At 39.4% G+C, this 23,478-nt stretch overlaps 1 protein-coding gene across 2 annotated transcripts in view; it reads left to right on the top strand.

Annotated features, from left to right (window-relative positions):
- PCCA (propionyl-CoA carboxylase subunit alpha) overlaps positions 1-23,478 on the top strand; it is a 377,531-nt gene that overhangs the window by 89,514 nt on the left and 264,539 nt on the right. For both annotated transcript variants that reach the window (XM_079779445.1, XM_079779444.1), the window contains exon 7: positions 22,958-23,089. In XM_079779445.1, the coding sequence (XP_079635571.1) occupies positions 22,958-23,089 (132 nt within the window). The remainder of the gene's footprint in view (positions 1-22,957; positions 23,090-23,478) is intronic.

The raw sequence follows: 23,478 nt of genomic DNA, 5'->3' as shown, positions 1-23,478 counted from the left end.
TGCAGAGAAGGTTGCGACATTTGAACTGTAATAACTGAAATATGAGAAGGAGCAGCTAGCACATGAAGCTCTGATAAGCCCTCTCCAGGCAGAGGGAATAGCAGGTGTAAATGTTCTGAGGCAGGGGTGAGATTAGCACATTGGCTCCAGAGAAGGAAGCTGGTGTGGCAGGAGAATAATGAATGAGGAGGCAAGTGTTAGAGAATGAGGTTGGAAAGATAGGCTCGGGGCAGATCAGTTAGGGCCACTGTAAGAAGCTGGGGTTGGTTTTTTGTTTGTTTGTTTTTGTTTTTTAAAAATATTTTTATTGATTTCAGAGAGGAAGGGAGAGGGGAGAGATAGATAGATACATCAGTGATGAGAGAGAATCATTGATTGGCTGCCTCCTGCACACCTCCTACTGGGGATCAAGCCTGTAACTTGGGCAAGTGCCCTTGACCAGAATCAAACCCGGGGCCCTTTAGTACGCAGGCTGACGCTCTATCCACTGAGCCAAACCAGCTAGGGCAGAAGCTGGGTTTTAATTTAAGCAGTTAGAGAAGCCTGTACACATAATATTATGTACTTCTTCATTACTATAACGATAATGTGTGTCAGACTGAAGATTTATGATGCCCTATCTGGGTGGCTCAGTTGGTGCAGCATTGTCTTGTACACCAAAAAGTTGCAGGTTCCATTCCTGTTCAGGGCATTGTACAGGAGGCAACCAATCTTTGTTTCTCTCTCACACCCATGTTCCTCCCTCTCTCCCTCCCTCCCTCCCTCCCTCTCTTTCTTAAAAAAAAAAAAAAAAAAATCAATGAAAACATATCTTCAGGTGAGGATTAAAACAAAGTAGTTATAATAGTAGGAGTAGAAAAATTTAAACTATATACTAAATATGACAAGGAACTCTATTGTTTTTAGGATACATTTCTCTGTGAAAACAAAGCTATTTTCTAATTTATACTTTGCAAATCATCTACTTTTCAGTCAACCCTACCCTTATGTTTAGAGGTTAATACCAAGAATCATTCCTCTTCCAACAATGATTTATTTTCCTAAGCCTGGATTATTCAGTTTTGAAAAACACTCTAGTAAGACAGCCCTTGGGAATCTTTGATCCTTTAAGTCCTAAGAGCTGTTAGGAGGTAGGTGTGGCTACAAAGGGAATATAAATGGTATTCCAGTTTACTAGTAAGGAGGCCATTTTAAATTGTCTCTGGTATCTTCCCACCAGTGTTAATTACTGATGTACTTTTTAAACTTTCTGTCTGGCTAGCAGGTATTAGTAACACCACATAAATAAACTATGGTAGGGTAGGCATGCATGTGTGCACACATACACTCACATTCCAAGGCACAGTTTGCCTCTCCAACATTTTTTTTCCACCACAGATGATTTATTTACACGGGTTATGATCATCGTATCTTCCTGGACAATTGATTCGGGGATGAATCAGTGAAGGTTTAAGCCAGCATGGGCCAATGAAACATGACGAGAAGCTTTTTTGGGGACTTTATTTTTGGGATACACTTTCTCATTCTTAGAGAGAGAGAGAGAGGCATTGGTGCTCAGGTTTTCTCTTTCCCTCCTTCTACCAGATCTTTGGTGAATGTGAAGGCTTGGTGCTGCTGGCAGTCATGTTGGGATCTTGAGGCTAGCTAGCTTAAGGACAGAGCTGACTTACAGAATGAGGCAGATCTGAGAATTGCAGAGAAATTCAGAATTGGGACATACACTTTTAGAAAAATTTCTGCCTAAAAGGTTTGGTGGAGTGTGTGTTGGGGTGAGAGGAGAGTAGAGATGTTTAATGCATTAACAACATTTTGTACTTGAAAAGTTTTCCTATCACATTGTGCTAGACACAGAGGAACTTAGTTAAAAATAAAGCAGGACATAGAATTTGCTTTTCCAGGGACTTAAATATGGATATTAGATTTTGATTCCTTTTTTGTATCGTATTTGGGGACTGAAAGAACAGTTTTTAATATTCCCTTGTATTGGATATGGGGACTGAAAGAACAGTTTTAATATTCAGTTGAAAAGTTTAGAAACCCAGGGCTTAAAGCATTAACTCTTACTGATTAGGGATTCAATGTCAGGGCTGTGAGTTGATTTAATGCTGTTGTTGGGCAGCTAGGACTCTCTTCATATTATACAGGGGTGCTTTGAGGAATCCAGGAGTAAGAACATTGGTAGGCTTGAGGAAAGTATTGAAAGTAGAGAATAGGCAGCTGTCAGGTCTTACTTCTTTCTGTGTTGATGCTTTCTTCTTTGAAATCTTTCTGTAAGCCTGTGCACTTCATCCTCTGCTTCTCTGCTCACCTGGCCCTGTGGGACATGCTGACCGAATCCATAGCTTCCAAGCTTATGGACTTGAGGTCTGGCACCCTGAAAAGAGGAAAGTGTCTTTTTTCTCTCTCCCCATTCTTAGGAAAGGAACTGCCATAGGTGTAGTTTGGGGTAGTTGCTTTTTACTATAGTCATCAGTGTTCAGGGGTCAAGATCACATCATTCAAACGGACTGCAGTCGAGGGGTCTTTTGCTGTGGTTTGGAAAAGGGAAGTCTAGGAAAGTTGTGAGCTGACTAACTTCCACAAAAATGTCTGTTATACTACATAATTTTATAGGGCAATGTGATAATTGCAACAGTCTAGTGTAGGTGTTGCATGAAGGTAGTGGTTAATTCTGATAAGTTGGGGGTTGGATACAGCTGGAGAGAAAAAATTTCAAACTTCAAATAATAGGGTTGTGTATATGAAAGGATTAGTAAAGAAGAGTATTTTGTATTTGTGTAGCTATTGGTTTCCTCCCAAGAATTAACTTCTATCATACTGGTAGAAACTGTATGCCCTTATAAATCTGAGTTTCATAATTGTGGCATCATTAGAGTTATAAAGTGCACATATAGGAGAAAATCATGGACTTCTTGAGCCAGGAGGAACATAGAATTTATCTAACTTGATTGTTTGGCATGCATCTTTTGATATGGTAGACACTAGTGAATACAAAGATGAGGCAGGTTCACTACCCCAAAGAAGTTTATAGGGGGAGATACAATAGGGAGTAGTTTAACTCATAAGAGAGTCATAAATAATCTTTTGGAGAAGTCAGATGGTGAAGTTATTACTTTTGATGGAGGAGGAGTGTCTAGAAAACTCTCACGAAGAAGGTGGCATTTGAACTAGGCCTTGAAGATGGGGAAGAATGGATACAGAGGGGAAAGGGCATTTCAGGAAGGGGGTTAGTTTTTTTGACTCTACCTTAAAATAAATTTAGAATTTGACCACTTCTCACCACTACCAGTGCTACCATTTATCCTAATCACTAGCAACTCTCATTTGCATCATTATGTTAGCTCCCTCTTTGATCTCCAAGCAGGACGGGAGTCCTCACCAGCCAACAGCTGTGTAACTGTGACTTCTAAATTCCTTCACACTTATGTAGCAGCTTACTGTGGGTCTCCTCTGTCCTAGGTGCTTTACATATATAATTCATTTAATCTGCACAGATACAGAAACTGAGGCACAGAGTGGTTAAAAAACTTGTCTAGGGCCAACCAAGTAATTTAAGGTAGAATTGGAGTTCAGGCAGGTTCCACAGTCCTTGCTGTTGATCATTATACTCTACTGCTTCTAATTACTGTTCGTAATTTTAAACCATGCCTGACAGTTGTTTTGTATGATTTAAGTAGCATGGGAGGTAAGGGGAGGGGGGTGTAGGTGATATTAACCATAACTTCAGAACTTCAGAAGTTTATGTGAGGTTGGTGGTAGCATACATTTGAAAGGAGTCACACTGGCTAATAAAATATTTTAAGAATATAATTTTGCTGAAATTAATGTTCATGCTTACTGGTAGTTGATAAAAATGAAGCTTAATCTATTATATATGATGTCAGTTTCCCCTCTCATCAGTTGCAAGGCTTGATTCAATGAAGGGAGGAGATTGCAATCTCAGGTCTCATTTATCTGGAAGGTCAAGAAGGCCCTGGTTGGACTTTCTGAGAAAGACAGAAATATCAGGTGATCTGAGCATGTTAAAATTGTAGCAGTATTTAATATGAACTCAATGGAGCAAAATCTCTGATGCAAAGAGGAAGGAATTTATATCTGGAAAGAATCCCTGTGTCTTTTATTATTTATGTAGCTGATGATTGAAATATTGTCACTTTACATGTAGAGATGCCATTCTAATAAACTTATGTTGAGTTGCTTAACAAAGTTTCCATTTATGTATGCTTTATTCCAATTACCATTATCAGTTTCTTAGAATACTCTATACTTGCTCTATCACAGTACCCATGCTTTATTGTGATTTAAATTGCTTGTTGTATCGTGTCTTCCTGGTTGTTTTGTCAACTAATGGGGCTCAGTGATACTACACCTCTGTATTGTCCATCATTGTATCCCTAGACACAGAACAGTGCCTGATACTGAGTGGGTACTTGGCAAGCATTTGTAGAGTGAATGCATGATTTTAAATGTTACTAGATACTAAAGAAGTATACAATTGAGATCTGGTTGTTGTAGGTCTTAAGAGAAAGAGAGGAGACCCTTTTGGATGAGCACTGGTTGTATGTATTCTCATCATAATTCTCTGAGGATTACAGAACCTTTCAGAGACCAGAGAGAGAGGTGTTTTTCTGTAAACTTAAATGTTTGTTTGCCCATGCTACTTTTCCAAATCCTAGTTGTCTTTCTCTCAGCTCCTGCCTCTTTTTTTTTCAAAGTCTTTTTTGATTCCCCCATTGGACTCTTCATAGTAAATGCCTGATTTTTCACCTCTTTTAATGTATTTACGGTTCTCTTTATGGTTTACTGTTTTTCTTGTTTGGTGTGTGTTGTTTGTTCTACTAGACTATAAATTCCTTGTGTGCAGACCAGATCTGTCCAAAACAGCATGCTTCTGAGAGTGAAAAGGGAATGATGTCAGATGGGATACTGGGGTAATAGGTGTGTCCTGTGACTGTGCCAGGCACACCTGTTGTATGATCACTTCCTAGTACGTAGTCAGCACATGGTCTTTGACTTGTTGAAAAGCACTGGCCACCTAAATTTTTTCACAGCATGTGAGATGGGTATAAGAAGACATCAGAGTCTCAGATAAAAACACCGGTTTAGATCTTAGTCTTGTTTCTATCACTCTACCCATTTAGTGACTGTAGGTGATTGATTTAATCTCTCAGATCCTAATTTTACTGACACATGAAGTAGAGATAATTATTTATGTCCTGCTGTTTTATAGTCCTACTAGAGGCCCGGTGCACGAAATTCGTGCAAGGGGGTGTGTGTGTCCCCTTAGCCCAGCCTGCACCCTCTCCAATCCGGGACATACCTCTCACAATCCGGGACCGCTGACTCCTAACTGCTCACCTGCCTGCTGGCCTGATTGCCCCCAACTGCCCCCCACCTGCTGTCCTGATCTCCCTTCACTGCCCCCTGCTGCCAGCCTGATTACCCCTCACTGCCCCCCCTGCTGGCCTGGTTGTTGCCAAGTGCTCCCCCTGTTGGCTTGGTCGTCCCTCACTGCCCCCCTCTGCCAGCCTGGTCACCCCTCACTGCCCACCCCTCTTCCCCTGCCGGCCTGGTCGCCCCATGCAGCCTGCTGTTCATTCGTTACTGTGAGGGCGTCCTGACCAATTTTCATATTACCCTTTTATTAGTATAGATTTTTAAAATTGATTTTAGAGACAGGGAGAGGAGAGAGATGAGAGAAGAGAGAAAGAAACATTGATTGGTTGCCTCCTGCACGAGTCCCCTGATTGGGGATCAAAACTGCAAACTGGGAATGTGCCCTGACCAGGAATTTAACTTGCGACCTTTGCTGTACAGCATGATGCCCAACTAACTGAGCCACATGGGCCATGGTTAGCCCTAATTTTTTGAGAAAATAATATTAAGAAAACCTTTTAACTGTGAAAGGTTATACAAAGGAAGATGTTACTGTATAATTCCAGAATAAATTAAAGACTTTCTAACTTTGTAAAAAATTAAAACCTAATGGCTAAAATGTTTACAAAATGAGTTTTAGGATAAAGTAAGCCTTAAAACAGTGCCTTGAAAACAGTACTAAAAGTAAGTAAATATTGTTTTTATTGTTAGTATTATTGCATTCCTTGTTCTTTTACTCCTGTCAAACTTAAATTTTTTTCTCCCATTTAGAGATAAATTAATCTTTAATTGGGTCAGTCTACTGCATCTTATTGTCACTTTTACTTCATTTCATCTTTATTGATAACAAAAATAAAGATGAAAGTAGCAGGGTGGCAGGTTAAACTAGTGCTGAGTAGTTGAGGAATTAATTGCTCAATGCAGTGAATTGGAAATCATGATCTCTACTTTTTAACATTCCATTTGGTATTTGAAATAAGCTTTATAATGTAGGCTGTATTAGAGCAGAGCAATTAAATGTGGTAACAAAAAAGAATATCCCAACTGTAGGTAGAGCTTGCTTTATTCAAACCATATGACTCTTAATTTCATCCAATGGTGGTATCGAAAACTTGATGTGTTCCAGAAAAGCAGTAAATTAAGCAAGGAGTGTGGAAGGACTTGTACTTGTAGTAAATTTTAAAAGAAATTCATAAATATTTTCAAAAGAAATAGAGGAAATACGTAATTCAGAGAATATCCCAGATCAATTAAAATTTTTTTAAAAATTAAATTTAATATTTAGTATTTTGACTAAACAAAAGCTCTTTAGCCTTTCTCACTAGTTTACCAGCTTACTATTCTTATTCACTACTAGCAGTAAATGTTAATGGACTGTGAGGAATGAGCAGGAAGGTGAGTCATGAGGCATCTACATTAATATCCCCTCATGCTAATTTAAGGATTATTAAATCTTAAATTTTTTTCTTAACTTGTAAAATTGCTCATCTAATTTCATAGTTTTTATAAGGTATATTTCAAAATTGAACTGGAAAAATATTAGCTTTCAATACAAAAGTAGTACCCATTAATTTCCATGTTCACGAAACAATAAAAATAATTGGATCAGGGAGAAACGAAAGCAACTCATTTTAAATTGTAAAAATATAAAATATTTTATAGAAAGTATAAAGGAAATTGTCATCTTACCACTAAATAATTCCTATGACTAGTTTACATAAGAATTTTAGCAAAACATAACCAAGTTTAAGTTTGAAGCTTCTTAACTCATCCTCTTAAAAAATACTTCTAAAAGAAAAACTTTAAAATTTTTACCCACTTCTCTAATGAAATCATTATTGTTATAATACAAAGCAAAAATAAACTTAACTTCTTGAAAATGTCAGGTAGCTGAGTGATAAATGTAACAACTTCACCTAAGGAATTTTAATGTTGTTGAACTGATTTTCAGTATTTTGCGAAAGTATTTTTTAAAATGTTCTAATTCTAAAACTAGAATTTCTTTAGAGGAGAGAGGCTCAAATTCATCCCAAAGACTGACTTTTTAGTTAGCTCAGATTTTCTCAGATTTTACTGAATTCATTTTCTCTGGGTATTCTCTGTATTGCTTTTCTTTGATTCTTGCCAGTACAACCAGTCTAAGATTTTACATGACAAAGGAAATCTGTGGAACTGATCATAGAAACTTATCTGTTTTCTTACATAACACCTCCAGGCATAGAGAAAACAGAATACTTCATTTGCATTCTTAAATACTAGGAACTTAGTGTTTAAGTCTTTCTGCTGGAAATGTTATTGCATCTACATTTTCCAAAGGGGAAAAAACAAAAATGGTTAACAGCCCACACATATTTTTGTTAACTCATCTCTTTTTGGTATCTGGATCTGCACAAAGAGTATAGAATGTTGAAGCTTAACTGCCCAACCTCTTTCTTCTTTACAATCAATTAGAAATTGAAATAGATATGGAAATAGGTATCAGTGTTGATTACAGGGAAATAAAAAGAAGAAATTAGATATGCACTAGAAAAATGGCAAACACTAACAAAACTTAACATTCTAAAATAGAATATTTCCAAAGTTAATATAGAATATAGTAATAGAATTTTAAACAATAAAATATTTTTCCTATAAGCATTAATGCTTATCTAAAAATTCCAAAGATATTCAGTTTTATTTAAATGTTTATTAATATGTACCCTGAACCTCTTCTTTGCCCTAAATATCTCAGAAACCCAAAACATTTAATAAAAGAAATTAATAGCCCTAGCCGGTTTGGTTCACTGGATAGAGCATCGGCCTGGGGACTGAAGGGTCCCAGGTTCGATTCTGGTTAAGGGCATGTACCTTGGTTGCGGGCACATCCCCAGTGGGGGGTGTGCAGGAGGCAGCTGGTCGATGTTTTTCTCTCATCGATGTTTCTAACTCTCTATTCCTCTGCCTTCCTCTCTGTAAAAAATCATTAAAAATATATTCAAAAGAAATTAACAATTTTCTGACTTAATAATAGCTAGAAAATAGAAATGGAAATCATTCTACTGCCAAAAATTAAAAATACAAAGTATTCTGTTGCTGCATTGTTCACTTCCTATGCATGAAAAAAAAAAGGTTTTAATATCAATATATATAAAAGGCTAATATGCTAAGTGTACGACCGTCTGACCAATCTCTATGATATGCACTGACCACCAGGGGGCAGATGCTCAATGCAGGAGCTGCTGTGACGTGCACTGGCCATTTATAGAGAACCAACACTGCTGGCGCCTACAAAACAACATTCGGCTTCCCCCATGTGGGACACAGACCCTGCTACCACCCTGGAGCGACAGCCCACCAAATCGCAGCTGATGCTGCTGAGACCCCGTGGCACAAAATGTGGTCCACAGCCCAGCCCAGCCCAAAAATGGTCGCTATGGGCTCCGGGTAATGATGTCACATAGCAACAACCAGCTTCCTCTTTCTAGGGATGACTAGCCTCCTTGGAGTTTCTTCAGCCCAGGAACATGACTTGCTTTATAGCCAGGTGCAAACATTTCACACTTTAACCAAATGTCTGTGAAGTGTTTTCCCGTGCCTCATTTCATTTGATTCCCACAGAAATCCTGGAGTAGGTAGGTAGGAGACTCGGTGGAATCCTATTTTCTTTTCATTAGCCAGAAAACGGAGATTTAGAAAGTCTAGAAACTTGACCCAACTGAAAGGTAAGAAATGGTGGAGGTTGAAAATGACTTCAGGTTTTCTCACTGCGCAGAATATAGTCAAACACTGCTGCAGTTAAATATTTTACCCTTTGTTCTCCCTATGTGATCTACAATAATAATCTGTTTCATGTTGATATATATATATATATATATTTTTTTAAAAATATATTTTATTGATTTTTTACAGAGAGGAAGGGAGAGGGATAGAGAGTTAGAAACATCGATGAGAGAGAAACATCGATCAGCTGCCTCTTGCACACCCCCTACTGAGGACGTGCCCGCAACCAAGGTACATGCCCTTGACCGGAATCGAACCTGGGACCCTTGAGTCCGCAGGCCGACGCTCTATCCACTGAGCCAAACCAGTTTCAGCTCATGTTGATATTTACTGCTGTGTTGTTGACAATTACCTGAAAGAGAAGTTGGGCTGCTTCACTGGACTGGAAAAAGTTTAGCTACATCAGAAAGCAGGTCTAATTAAGCATGTTTATCCTATCTATATATATAAAACACTAATATGCAAATAGACCGAATGGCGGAACAACTGAACAATCAAACAACTGAACAACCAGTCACAACGATGTGCACTGACCACCAGGGGGCATGTGTGGAACATGGTGGGTGTTGGCAGCAGGTGGCAGAGTGCAGAACATGGCAGGCATCGGCCGTGGTGGGATGGTGGAGCAGTGAGCTGGTGCCAGACCAAGGCGGGGCGCCAGTAACTGTCGTCGGGGCAAGCCTCTGGTGGTTACTGAAAATTCTTTGCTCCCGTGCACCACAGTCACACTAGGCACTCGCACCCGCTGCCAGCGCCGGCCCCGCTCACACCCGCAGCCAGCACCGGAGTTGCCGCTCGCACCTGCTGCCAGCGCCTGGTGCTGGCCCTGATCACTTGGCGTTGTCAGTGGGTGCAAGCGGCAGCTGCCGGCCCTGATTGCCCCTGAGGGCTTCTCCACCCCCCCATGCTCCTGAGGGGCGATTGGGGTAGCAGCCGTCGCTCACACCCACTGACAGCGCCGTCCCCGCTCTTACCTGCTGCTGGCTCTGGCCCCAATTGTTCTGTGCTGTCAGCGGGTGCGAGCGGCAGCTGCCGGCCCCAATTGCCCCTGAGGGCTTCTCCACCTCCCCATGCTCCTGAGTGGCGATTGGGATAGCAGCCGCCGCGCACACCCACTGACAGCGCTGTCCCCGCTCTTACCTGCTGCTGGCTCTGGCCCCAATTGTTCTGTGCTGTCAGCGGGTGCTAGCGGGGCCGGTGTTGTCAGTGCCTGGAAGCAGTGGCGGCAGGAGTGGGGCTGCAGGCAAGAGGGGATCAGGGGCCACAGCGGGAGGGGCCAGGAGGGGGTGCGGAGGATGGGCTGAGACCTGCTCCTATGCCCACTGCAGCCTTGCAGCCCACAGTTCCTTTCAAGGTGCACGAATTCGTGCACTGGGTCCCTAGAATATATATATATAAAAGGCTAAGTTGACTTGTGCATGCGTGATACATATAAAGCTCTTGCTGGTGCCAATTGCACGCATGTGTTTCGATCTGTCATTGTTGATCGTGAATTTGGTTGACACTTCTATTACAGAGAAAGGGCGAATAGTGATATTAAAGTATTTCTTCTAATTAATTTCCTTTCAATATGCACGAATCTGTGCACCGGGCCCCTAATTTAACTATATTCCTTAACTAGAAAACTTGACTTCTGCCAATTGTTACAACAGAGAATGTTACCACTACTCTAATTCCTTAAATATTATATATGGCTATCATCTGGAACTAATAATATTACTTGAGTGTATTGTGCCAAGTAGACACTTAATACAAAATATACATTAGACTGAATGAGATTCAGATATTGGTAATATTGAATGAGAAAGACATAGATACCTTTGGTTAAACTAATTCACAACATATGCAATGTACCATAATTAAATCCTATATAATAAAAGCCTAGATGCAAATTGTCCTCTTGACCAGGAGTTCAATTGGGAGTTCGACCAGGGGGCGGGACCAGCCAGCCAACTGCCTGCGGCCCCTCCCCCTGGCTCGCCAAACACCCACAGCCACTCCCTCCCGGCCGACCCGGATGGGGGCAGGCCGGCCGGACCCCACATGTGCACGAATTCATGCAACAGGCCTCTAGTATAGTTTATATGTCATTAAATTTCAGTTGATCTTGCAATTAGTATCCCAAACAAATAAAAATAACTTTTATAATTTTATATTTATAATTTAAGAATAGAACTGATACTGTTGTAATTAATTAATTATTAATAACAGGAAAAGAAACAAAAAGAAGGCCAGTCATTATAGTCATGTTTCCCACAAAATTCTGGGGGAGGAATTCAACAAAGAGAAGATAGACGCATGCCCAGTAAAGTGGGGGTGACATAGGGAAGGTGCTTACTCTCAACCATACCTGGGGGCAGAGATGGTTGGCCAGAATGGGCATGGACATTTGGGAATATATAATCCCCTAAACAAAGGAATTTGCTTTCTTTTCTTTTGAAAATACATTTTTATTGATTTCAAAGAGGAAGGGAGAGGGAGAGAGAGGTAGAAACATCAATGATGAGAATCATTGATTAGCTGCCTCCAGCATGCCCCCTACTGGGGATTGAGCCTGCAACCTGGGCATGTACCCTGACTGGGAATTGAACTGTGACCTCTTGGTTCATAGGTTGACACTCAACCACTGAGCCACACTGGCTGGCAGGAGTTTGCTCCCTTGGCTCCTCTTGGCATGCTTGGCTCATGGCTCATGCTTGGCTTCCTGGTATTCTCTTATGTGGCTCATGGCTATGTGGACCCCCACACACAATGGACGAATAGACTATAACTAGCCTGATGCTTACAGGACTCTGCTCCAATATGGAAAGGAAACTCTGGACACTGCTTCTGATTTTAGCTTTACTACAACTCCAGTTATACTTTACTAGTGGCTCGGTGCACGAATTCATGCACATTTAAAGGAAATTAATTAGAATATTTTAAGATCGCTATTCACCTTTTCTCTATAATAGAAGTGTCAACCAAATTCATGATCAACAATGACAGATGGAAACACATGCATGCAATTGGCGCCAGCAAGAGCTTTATATGTATCGCACATGCACGAGTCAACTTAACCTTTTATATATATACTAGAGGCCCAGTGCATGAAATTTGTGCAGGGGACTCAGCCCTTGCAGCCCCGGCTGCCTTGGCTGGCCCTCGCAGCTCTGGCCGGCCCTCACAGCCTCGGCCAGCCCTCGCAGTCCCTCACAGCCCTGGCTTCATCCAGAAGGTCTTCCGGCTGTTCGGTCTAATTAGCATATTAGCTCTTTATTATATAGGATAGAATAAACTTGCTTAATTAGACCTGCTTTCTGATGTAGCTAAACTTTTTCCAGCCCATTGAAGCAGCCCAACTTCTCTTTCAGGTAATTGTCAGCAACACAGCAGTAAATATCAACATGCAGCAGATTATTATTATAGATCACACAGGGAGAACAAAGGGTAAAATACTTAACAAGAAAAGCTAAATATTCTTTCTCTGTCTTTTGATTCTAAATGATAGCTTTGCTGGGTAAAGTAATTTTGGTTGTAGGTCCTTGCTTTTCATTACTTAGAATATTTTTTGCCAGTCCCTTCTGGCCTGCAAAGTTTCTTTTGAGAAATTAGCTGACAGTCTTATGGGAGCTCCTTTGTAGGTAACTAATTGCTTTTCTCCTGCTGCTTTTAAGATTCTCCCCTTGTCTTTAACCTTTGGCATTTTAATCATGATGTGTCTTGGTGTGGGCCTCTTGGGTTCATCCTGTTTGGGACTCTCTGAGCTTTCTGGACTTGAATGTCTATTTCTTTCACTAGGTAGAAGTATTCTGTCATTTTTTTCATATACATTTTCAGTTTCTTGATCTCTCCTCCTTCCAGCACTCCTATGATGTGAATATTTGTACCTTTGAAGTTGTCCCAGAGGCTCCTTACACTATCCTCATTTTTTAAAAATTCTTTTTTTGCTGTTCTGATTGGGTATCTTTTGCTTCCTTATAGTCCCATTTGCTGATTTGATTCTGGACTTCAGCTTCTCTATTGTTGATTCCCTGTAAATTATTCTTTATTTCAGTTAGTGTATCCTTCATTTCTGACTGGTTCTTTTTATGCTTTTGAGATTCTCATTAAGTTCATTGAGCATACTTCTAATCAGTGTTTTGAACTCTGCATCTAGTAGGTTGCTTATCTCCATTTTGTTTAGTTCTTTTTATGGAGTTTTGTTCTGTTCTGTCATTTGGGATATTTTGTCTCCTCATTTTGACAGCCTCTCTGTTTTTGTTTCTGTGTACTAGGTAGAGCTGTTCTGTCTCCCAGGCTTAGTAGAGGGGCTTATTGTATTAGGTGTTCTGTAGGGTACAATGGCACAGCTTCCCTGATCCTCCAAGATGGGCACTCAAAGTGTGTCCCCTCATGTGGGCTGTGTACACCCTTTTCTTGTAGCTGAGTCTTTTTTGCTGTTGGCACGTAAATGGGAGGGGTTTACCCCAGGCCGATCAGCTGCAAGGACCAGCTGGGACCACTGACCTCTTACCACTGTGGAGTAACATCTGTGCAGGCTCCCACCCCACAGAACAGGACTTACTTCAGCAGGGCACTGGTGCCTGCTGAGTCCACCCCTTGAGTGTGTCACTTGTGGAGGTGGTGGGTGGTGATGCTTTGGCATGGTCTGAATCTACCCACTGGGCACATTGGCTCTGGACCTCCCAGGAAGTGTCGGCCATTATCAGCTGTCACCTGTGCTCTGCCTGGGGCCAGCTGGCATGAGCTACAAAGCTATCGGTAGATGGCTACTACTTGGGCTGGGCTTGGAGGTGCCGAGGTGAGGCCAAGCTATGAAGCAACACTGCTGCTGCTAGTGTCAGGCCAGGGACTGCTTAGTGAGAAGCACGGGCCATGCCACTTGTTTGAGAGATTTTAGGAAAGTCTGAAGCATGAGCCAAGATAGGCCATTGATATGGAAAAGCCACTGGAAACAGCCTGGGTGGGCCTCAGGGAATCAGCAGGGTGGGGCAAACAGTGTGAGCAGGTTGATGGAGTTTCAGATATGGCATCCCCTGCCTGATCTGTTGGGGGAGGGCTCTTCAAAGGAACAGTGGCCTCTGCTAGTACTTTTGTCTGGGAGAAAGCTGCCCCTAGCTCTTGCCCTGATGCTGGACAGTTCAGTTCCTCCCTGTATGTCTGTGGTGCCTTTCAAGCTGCTGCCCCATTCTGAAGCTCAAAGGTAGTGAATCAGAGTCAGTCTATGCACTGACCTTTTAAGAGGAATTGCCTGGCTAGCAGCCCTCCATCTCCCTCAGTCTCAATCCCTGCTGGATTTTACAGGCAGAAGTTAAGGGGACTTCTCTTCTTGGCTGTGGAACCCTGAGCTGGGGAGCCTAGTGTGGGGGCGGGACCCCTCAGTACTCCGGGGGACCTCTGTAGCCCAGATATTCCATCTAATTTTTATCTGCCACATGTGGGTGTGGGGCCAGTCTGTTCCACATATCTGCCCCTCCTACCACTTTCCATGTGGCTTCTTTAATTCCTTACTTGTAGGATTTCCATCCAGCCAGATTTCAGGCAGTTCTGAATGATGATTGTTCTGTAGTTTAGTTGTAATTTTGATGTGTTTGTGGGAGGAGGCGATTGCAGTACCGTGTTTACCTATGCTGCCATCTTGCCCGGAAGCCCAGATGTTCTTTCTCTTTTATTTTCAGTGATTATTTTAACAAGTACTGAGTGCAGATTAAAACTAACCACTAAAATAGTTTTCACAAGTATTTCAGAATATGAGAGAAGGAGGGTTTCTCTTTTATACAATAGTTCTTTGGAGCCCAGGTGCCAACTTGCCTAAAATTCCTTCCTTGTATTAAACTAAGTTTTGTGTGTGTTTTTTGTAACTTAAAAAAAAGGAAAGGTGAGTAACATTGTATAGAAGTACCAGAAGTGGCTTCATTAGAAACAACAGTTTACATTAAATAAGAAATCTGTTCGCAGGTTGGGTCTGGCACATTTACAAACATAGTGTTATACCCTGTGACCAAAAGCTTAGTGAGCACAGTTTGCCACAGGTGAGGTAAGTGTAGGTGGTGAAAGGGAGAGAAGCAAAGTAGGAGGAGGATGAATTCTGTACGTTGATTTCTGGTTTCATCGTGGATTGGCCAGCAAGCGAGTCAGTCCTTCAACAGTGCTCACAGCATTGGGAAGATCCTTTTTCTTTTCAAAAATTAGTAAGACGGGAATCCCTTACTATGTGTTACCTCAGCCAGCCCTTCTGCCACCATCCTCATGAGCTCTTCGTGGGCCTCATAAAAAGAACAAAACTGGAGTGTTTTGGAAGTAGTGATCCTGTGAAGGTTGTGATCCTGACTGTCCAAGCCAGTGAAGCTGACGTTTTTGTACTTCCACCTTAACCTTTAGTGGCAGTAGTCATTACCACTTCACTTTGTACAAAATAATGGTCTACCGAAGCATCCCAGCCAAACATGAAAATGCACTATTTTCTATTTATTTAGTAAGTCAAAAAAAGCCCTTTACTTTTATTTACTAGTTTTTGATGTAATTAATTGATTCCTTATTCTTCAAAGTTAACTAGTTCTTTTAAAAAGTGTCATTATGCAGGCATATATTTAAACCTATTTTGTTGGCTTAAATCTGTTGGAATTATTAGTGAAGTTCAAGTTGTCCCTCTTTGGTCAGTCGACATTGGCTCATAGTCTTTTTGACTTGACCCTCATAATCTTTTATAGCTTCCTTGCTCTCTGTTCTGACAAGTTATTCTAGGCTCATGTTTTACGTTTCCTGCTCCAGACCTTTAATCAGCCATCTTTTCAAAATACATTGGTTTATTTTAATGGTATTTAGAGACCACAGTTGGGTGCCAGGCATGGTCATTGCTACTGATGGCCGTTGTTTCTAGGCCTTTTTAGTTTGTGGGGCTAGGAAAAAAAATATGTATATTAACAGGTTTTTAAAAACATTTTATGTTATATATGTTTATTACATACTAGAGGCCTAGTGCACCACATTTGTGCACTCAGGGCCTGGGGTGAGGGGAGTCCCTCAGCCTGGCCTGCACCCTTTCGCAGTCCAGGAGCCCTGAGCCCTCGGGGGATGTCCCACTGAAGGGAGCGGGCCTAAGCCAGCAGTCAGCCATCCTTAGTGCTGCGCCACCGCCCCTGCGCTCGCCAGCAAAGAGCGGCGCTCCCCCTGTGGGAGTGCACTAACCACCAGGGGGCAGCTCCTGTGTTGAGCGTCTGCCCCCTGGTGATCAGTGTGCATCATAGCGACCGGTCGTTCCACCATTAGGTCGATTTGCATATTACCCTTTTATTATATAGGATAACATGTGTTGTGTTAACTATGTGTTACCTTAACAGAATATGTAATGTCAATATATTCAATATATGTAATATAATAATGCTTACCCTAACCCCAAATTATATAACACAAGTTTAATATATAATAAACATGCTATATCAATAAAATATAAGATTTTTTCTAGCATGTAATAAAAGTATGATTAAATATAGTCTATATTTTTAATGAGGCACAAATATAATGAGTGATACTTTTAATAAAAATTCAAGATTGCAGAACTTTTACTTAAATTCTTTTTTGTTACCTCTGTATCTTCATTATTCCTTATTTAGAATTCTGATTCATAACTACTTATCTAGTCTAAAGTGCACACATAGCAATTTCACAATGACAATATAAATACTAATATTACTGAAAAAATTAAAGTTTTACACATCATCTCCTTTTTTCTCATTTAAAAATAGTTGTACTATCTGTATATTGTCAGAAAATATAGCTATTATGCAGTGTATTCTTTCCTTAGCCTTCATTAATTTTTATTCTACAAGTAACCACAGGCCCTTTCTGTTGATGTCTTTAGTCATTTTGGTTTCCTGAAGCTCATCCTGTAGTATAGGAGTGGACAAACTTTTTCTGTAAAGGGCCAGACAGCAGATATTTTTGTCTTTGTAGTCCATACGATCTCTTATTAAGTACTCAGTCTTATCCTGGTGGTGAGAAAGTAGTCATACAACATGTAAACTAATGAGCCTGGCTGGTCTTTAATAAAACTGTTTTTCAGTTTTATATAATTGTCACATATCATTATATAGTATTTCTAAAAATTTGTTTTTTTTAAACAATAAAAAATGTAAAATTTATTCTTAGATTGTGGACTGTACAGAAACAGGTAGCAGGCCAGATGTGTCCTGCAGACCATAGTTTGCAAACCTGTCCTATTAGGTTCCTCAGAAAGAAGTCATGGGTTCTTGCTTCTTATATTTTCCCTGACCTTTATACTTGTTCTTATTGGATTTAAAATCTTTGTTTCATACTTTCTTTTCTTGAATATCTTATTCAGTGGAGTTTTCTTTAGGCATGAATTATTGCTGTCAAAATTAGATGATAATTTAAAAAGTATACACAATAACATGTCATATTTCTTCATCCCTTTTTCTTAAATAACATTACTAGAATGTATCATGGTCATTCTGGGTTGAATTTCTCAGGTATGCTATAGTATACTCTTTAGATATGTATTTTCAATTTTAAGAAAGTTTTCTTGAATTATAGTTTTTGTATTTTTCTTTGCTTTAGTTTTCTTCAAAGACTCCTTTGATCTATATGAAGGGTGGCTTTTGTTTATCTTTAGTGTTTGTCATTTTCTCTTGACTATTTAAAAAATTCTTCATTTTTTTATATCTAAATTTGTATATAGTTTTCTCTTTTCACTTTCTATTTCTTGTTTAGGCATTATTTGTTTTCTCTATTGACTCTTATATTCCCTCTAATTTAGTCATCATTTCTGAAATGATTTTTTTCATTTCTAATTCTATCCTGAGGTCTGTCACCTCACTTTTAAGCATTTCCAATTCTGATTTATGTTATTTCATGTTTTATATAATTTTAAAATGTCTTTTAGTTGTTTTGAAATAGGTAAAAATCTTGATATTGTGTTGGCATGTCTTTGTGTTTTTTTTTTCTTCTCCATGGGTTTTATTCTAGTCCTTATTTTTTTTTCTTATAAAAACATTGTATGGTATTTTACCTTGATATTTTGCATAGTCTTACATGTGAAATTAGTTTTCCTCTGTGTTGCTTTTAAAAGAGGTATTTATGTTTTAAAATCAGTGATACATGTCCAAGAAGTTCAATAGAGATAGCAATAGCAGGAAAAGATTTATTCTGAGGTCCTGAAAAAAATGAATTAACCTTGTAATGTCTCTGTTATTCTTTTTGATGCTCATATTGTTTCACCATATTTCATGGGTAGCCCTTTCTATCTGTAACTATGTACTTTTTAAGATAATTAATTTGAAAGCTTTCTCTCTGATTCAGTGTTTTTATGTCACATGCTGCACCAATTCTTGAACTAACCTTTTCTATCAGAAACCCTTTTTTCTTTTAGCAGTGAATACATTCAAGTTCAGAGTCTGGGTCCTTTGGGCAGTTCAGCAGGTTTTCTATGGCTATCTCTCTCCTTTTGACACTGGTTTTACAGTTATCCAAGTATTAATTCTTGGTGAGCCTAAAAAGTGTATACTTTTAAAAAAAAATAAATCTAAATTCATAGTAAAACAATTTACTGTTTTGGTATTTCTAAGAATGAATTATGTGTCACACATTTAATTTTTACAGATGAAGATTATTTGTCTTTCATTTATAACATAAAGACAGTTGTAAATTAAATTTCATTATTTCCCTAACATACTTCTCAAAACCCATTCTTTTCCCATTCTTCTTTTAAAATTAGACCAGAAACATAAAATCACAGAATTTAGAAAATAAAAGAAATCTTAATTTCAGCTTTTCATAGTTTCTTAAATTGTTTTCCAATGATGATGAAAAAATGCCCACATTTTTCACGACTGAAAGACATTTATCTATATTCAGGTATTATATTTATCATTTATGGTAAAGTTAAAAAGATTCTTAAAAAGTATATTTTTAGAAGTAAATTTTATTGCTATGGCATGTTAAAAAGACTCACTAGTACTTAAGGTAAATGTATAATTAGATGAATGACAAAAGATACAGTATTAACAGAAGTGTGTCAAAAAGTTACTAGAGGGTAAATTCTGGCCTTAAGTTCTAAATCACACAAATGAATTTGGTAAAGAACTCAGGACTTTTCAAACATGCTCTATTACTTTGCAATTACCATACTGTCTTATTTTGACCTCATCCTTGCTTTTTTGGTCAAAGAATTATGGAAGTCAGCTAGGATACTACTTTTAAAAAAATAATTTATTAATTTTGGACAGAGAGAGGAACATTGATTTATTGTTCCACTTACTTATGCGTTCATTGATTGCTTCTTGTATGTGCCTTGACTGGGGATTGAACCAGCAACCATGGTGTATTGGGATGATGCTCTAACCAACTGAGCTACCTGACCAGGGCAGGATACTGCTTTTTAATTTTGCTTTAATTCCATTTAAAGGCTAACACAGGGAGTACTACCAAAATATATAGATATATAGGAAGTTAGTTCATTGAAACATCAATTCAAGTAGTTACCTGGCTTACTACTAGCTATTTTTTATTGTGTTGAATGGACAAAGAATAGTCACTAAATACTTGATGTGAGCTTTTTTTCCTGGTAATTTTGCATTTGGGGGTCATTTTCTTCCAATTAAAATGCTTGAGAAAAATCTGGTAAATCAGTGGTTCCTAGTCCTTGGGCTCTTGTTAATCAGAAGTTTTACTGTATAATCATAATGTATTTTAGGTGTTCTCATTTATGTTCTCCAACTCTTTGTCAGTGTAGGCATTCTGATTACTTGATTACATCTGCCTGTCATAGTGGTATTTAAAACAGCATTTATAATAAAAATACCTTCATTTTAGATTGTCAAATGAGAATATGTAAAACAATTGATAGTTGAAACATGATTATTTTCTCATGACTTAGTGTTTAGTGGATTGTAGATTTGGGATAAAAAGAATGAATATGATTATTGCTGTGGTCTAAAATGACTAGCTTATCAGGATGGAGACACAGAGTATGTGGTGATGTAGGCCTACCACCACTTCCCCTCTTACAGAGCAGCTCTGCTTTTCATGTTGTTTTATATTATGTGTGTGTTTGGTTTTTTTTGTAATAAAAAAAAATCTTTCAATCAGACTTGTAAGATAAGGTTCTACTATTAAAATTACACAAACATTTGATGGAGCATCCTCTGTGGCTGAAAGTTTTCTTATCTAGCATTCTGCCATTTGTGACACTGGCAATTGTAGGTATTTGGGTTCCTATAATGTATTTTGGGATCCAGCGAACCTCACTGTCTTATTCTAGTGTTCTCTTTTTATTAGGACTTCTGGACAGGGGACAAGAACTAAGTATGGCTCTCAGCTTGGTATTTTTACATTATTATTTTATTCAGTCCTTCAATCAAACTTGCAAGGTGGTTATTATCCTCATTGTCACACAAAGAAAAGGATGCTTTAAACTCAGAATCTAAAAATGCCTCTTTCTTGTGTCTTGCTTTTGGACGGGGGGTGGGTGGGAGGGGGAAAGAATACATCCTGATTTAAAGGCATTAGCTTTTGTACACATTTTATCTGAACGATTTTATGTACAACTTTTAATTGCCTCCTACTTTGGATGCCTTTAAAAATCCATATGTCAGCCTGGACTTATAACCTCTAGCCTTCTCTCTCTGCCTCCTGAATATGGCCACTTGACTACCTCATAGGCATCTGCACTCAGCCTGTGCAAAGTTGAAGTCGTCATCTCATTTACCACACATTTGTCTCCTCATATTCCTTTTGTTGCTTCTCTGTTCTACTTTCTCCTAAGGGTGGATTTAATCTGCTTGGACCATAATGGCTGAGAGAGTGATCTGAGTAACACACTGCATTGCAGTAGGTTTTCTGGGTAATAGTCTCATCAGGAGAATGAAGCTCCTGTCCTAAGCCAAGAGTCCTTTCAGACAGCAATGCCAATAGATAGAATATGAAATGTAAAATGCTCTATTTATCCTTTATGCTGACTGAAGGTCATGGGAAAACCAGCAGTTAGGCACCTTACTCTAATGATGCCCAGCATACAATTTAGTCTTCCTTCTTCATATTGAACCTCAATTCTTTACCTAATGACCTCATTTTTGTACCTCAGCAAACCCCTCCTTTACTTCTCTAAACCATGCCCTATAAAGGCATTAATTATATAGTATTTTTTTGTTCCCTAATTAGTATTTTCTTCATTAGCATTTTGTTTATTATAATACTAGAGGCCTGTTGCATGAAATTTGTGCACTCGGGGGTGGGGGTAAGTACCTCAGCCCGGCCTATGTCCTTGCGATCCATCACCTCAAAGAGGTAGGCCCGCCCACCTGGCCAGGGCTCCACAATGGATCATCCCCACAGAGGGAGGACCCTCCCACCCGCTGCAGCCCAACAGTTGGTGGCCTGGGCCTCCCTCTTTGGGGTGATCGTGTGGCCCCCTGATTGATAGATTGCCTTGCTGGCCAGTGGTCTGGGCCTCCCTCTGCAGGGCAATCATGGGGCGATGGCCGGGCCCCCGACCAATCGCATCGCACCTGCCTTGGCTGGCCTGGTGCCAGTGGGTGTCATAGCGTGGTTGTCCAGACAGTTGTTCTGCTATTCGGTCGATTTGCATATTATGCTTTTATTATTATAGATAAACACAGAGATATGGATCCATTTCTGTATTTATGCAGAGAAAAATTTTTTTTAATTTTATTGATTTTTTTTTACAGAGAGGAAGGAAGAGGGATAGAGAGTTAGAAACATTGATCAGAGAGAAACATTGATCAGCCGCCTCCTGCACACCTCCTACTGGGGATGTGCCTGCAACCAAGGTACATGCCCTTGACCGGAATCGAACCCGGGACCCTTCAGTCCACAGGCCGATGCTCTATCCACTGAGCCAAACCGGCCAGGGCAATGCAGAGAAATTTTTATTGAAACCATAACTCCATCTGGTAAATTCCCACTGTATTCTTGACTTCTTTCTTGTAGTCACAAGGATATAAACATTTTGTATTTTGTCTATTTCTCTGAGGAATTAGTGATCTGTTCACATTCCCTTGAATTAGCTGATATCTTGTGATTTTCATTTATATTATCCCCTACATTTAGCGCAGAGCCTGGCTCAGAGTTGGTATTCAATTAAAATGGATATTTGTGTTGAACTATGCATTGTGCTATATTGAGAATACAAAGATTTATAAGGCATTTAAAAAGTAAACTTACTGTTTAGATGGGGTCGTAGGGTTATATCTATCTATCTATCTATCTATCTATCTATCTATCTATCTATCTATCTAAAAGCCTAAGTGACCGTTATGACCAGACAACTGGCCAGTAGCTATGACACGCACTGACCACCAGGGGGCAGACACTTAATGCAGGAGCTGCCTCCTGGTGGTCATTGGGCTCCCACAGTCAACTTCCTGCAGCTGGCCAACCTCCTGCAGTCCCTCCCTCCAGCCGCTGATCGAGACTGGGAGAAACGGCGCCGATCGGCCCCAATCGCTGGCCAGGCCGAGAGACCCCTCTCATGCATGAATTTGTGCACCAGGCCTCTAGTATATAAATATAATGCCATAGAAGTTGCTTTTCCAAAGAATACTGTTAATATCAAACAAGAGTTCTTATTGCTTTTATTTTTCCTTGACCTAAACTTTTTGTTTATATATCTTTGTGCACATTTACTATACACAATACAGTATTATATATTTTAATATATTGGCTGAAATGCTTACTTTCAAGTTGTTTTTGGTATGTAAATAATTAGTAAGTTTATATATAGGTCTTTCTGTTAAAAAAATTGTGACTCCATATCAAGCACCATAATGTTTTTGTTACAAATTTCTACTTTATTTCTCCACAGGCAGCAGAAAATGTCGTTTTCATTGGACCTGACACACATGCTATTCAAGCTATGGGTGACAAGATTGAAAGCAAATTACTAGCTAAGAAAGCAAAGGTTAACACAATTCCTGGCTTTGATGGAGTAGTCAAGGTGAGAAACTATTTTACTCTAGTCTTTATAGCACATGTTCTCAGTGTAAGATAAAATGCAATTCTTGCTTTTATAAATATACATGTGTAGCTAAAATGTCAATGTTGTTTACACTTGAATTATTTTAAATGGCATAAGTTAAAAAGAGGAAGAAGCCACTTAAGCATTGTATTTAATGATCGATATTGGCTTATACTTTCACAGGAAAAAACTTAGTGATTTAAAAATGTGCTGTTAGATCTTTGGATTTTATTTATGGTGGTATATATTTAATATTTGAAACCTTATGATGTTCTGTATATCTTAATATTGAGCTTCTGTTCATATGCATAAAATGTGCAGTGTAAATATGCTTCTGGTGGAAAGTAGTATAACTATGAATGACTATA

Source organism: Cnephaeus nilssonii (assembly GCF_951640355.1).
Source record: "Cnephaeus nilssonii genome assembly, chromosome: 8".
Lineage (NCBI taxonomy): Eukaryota > Metazoa > Chordata > Mammalia > Chiroptera > Vespertilionidae > Cnephaeus > Cnephaeus nilssonii.
This window is presented reverse-complemented; position numbering and strand designations above follow the sequence as displayed.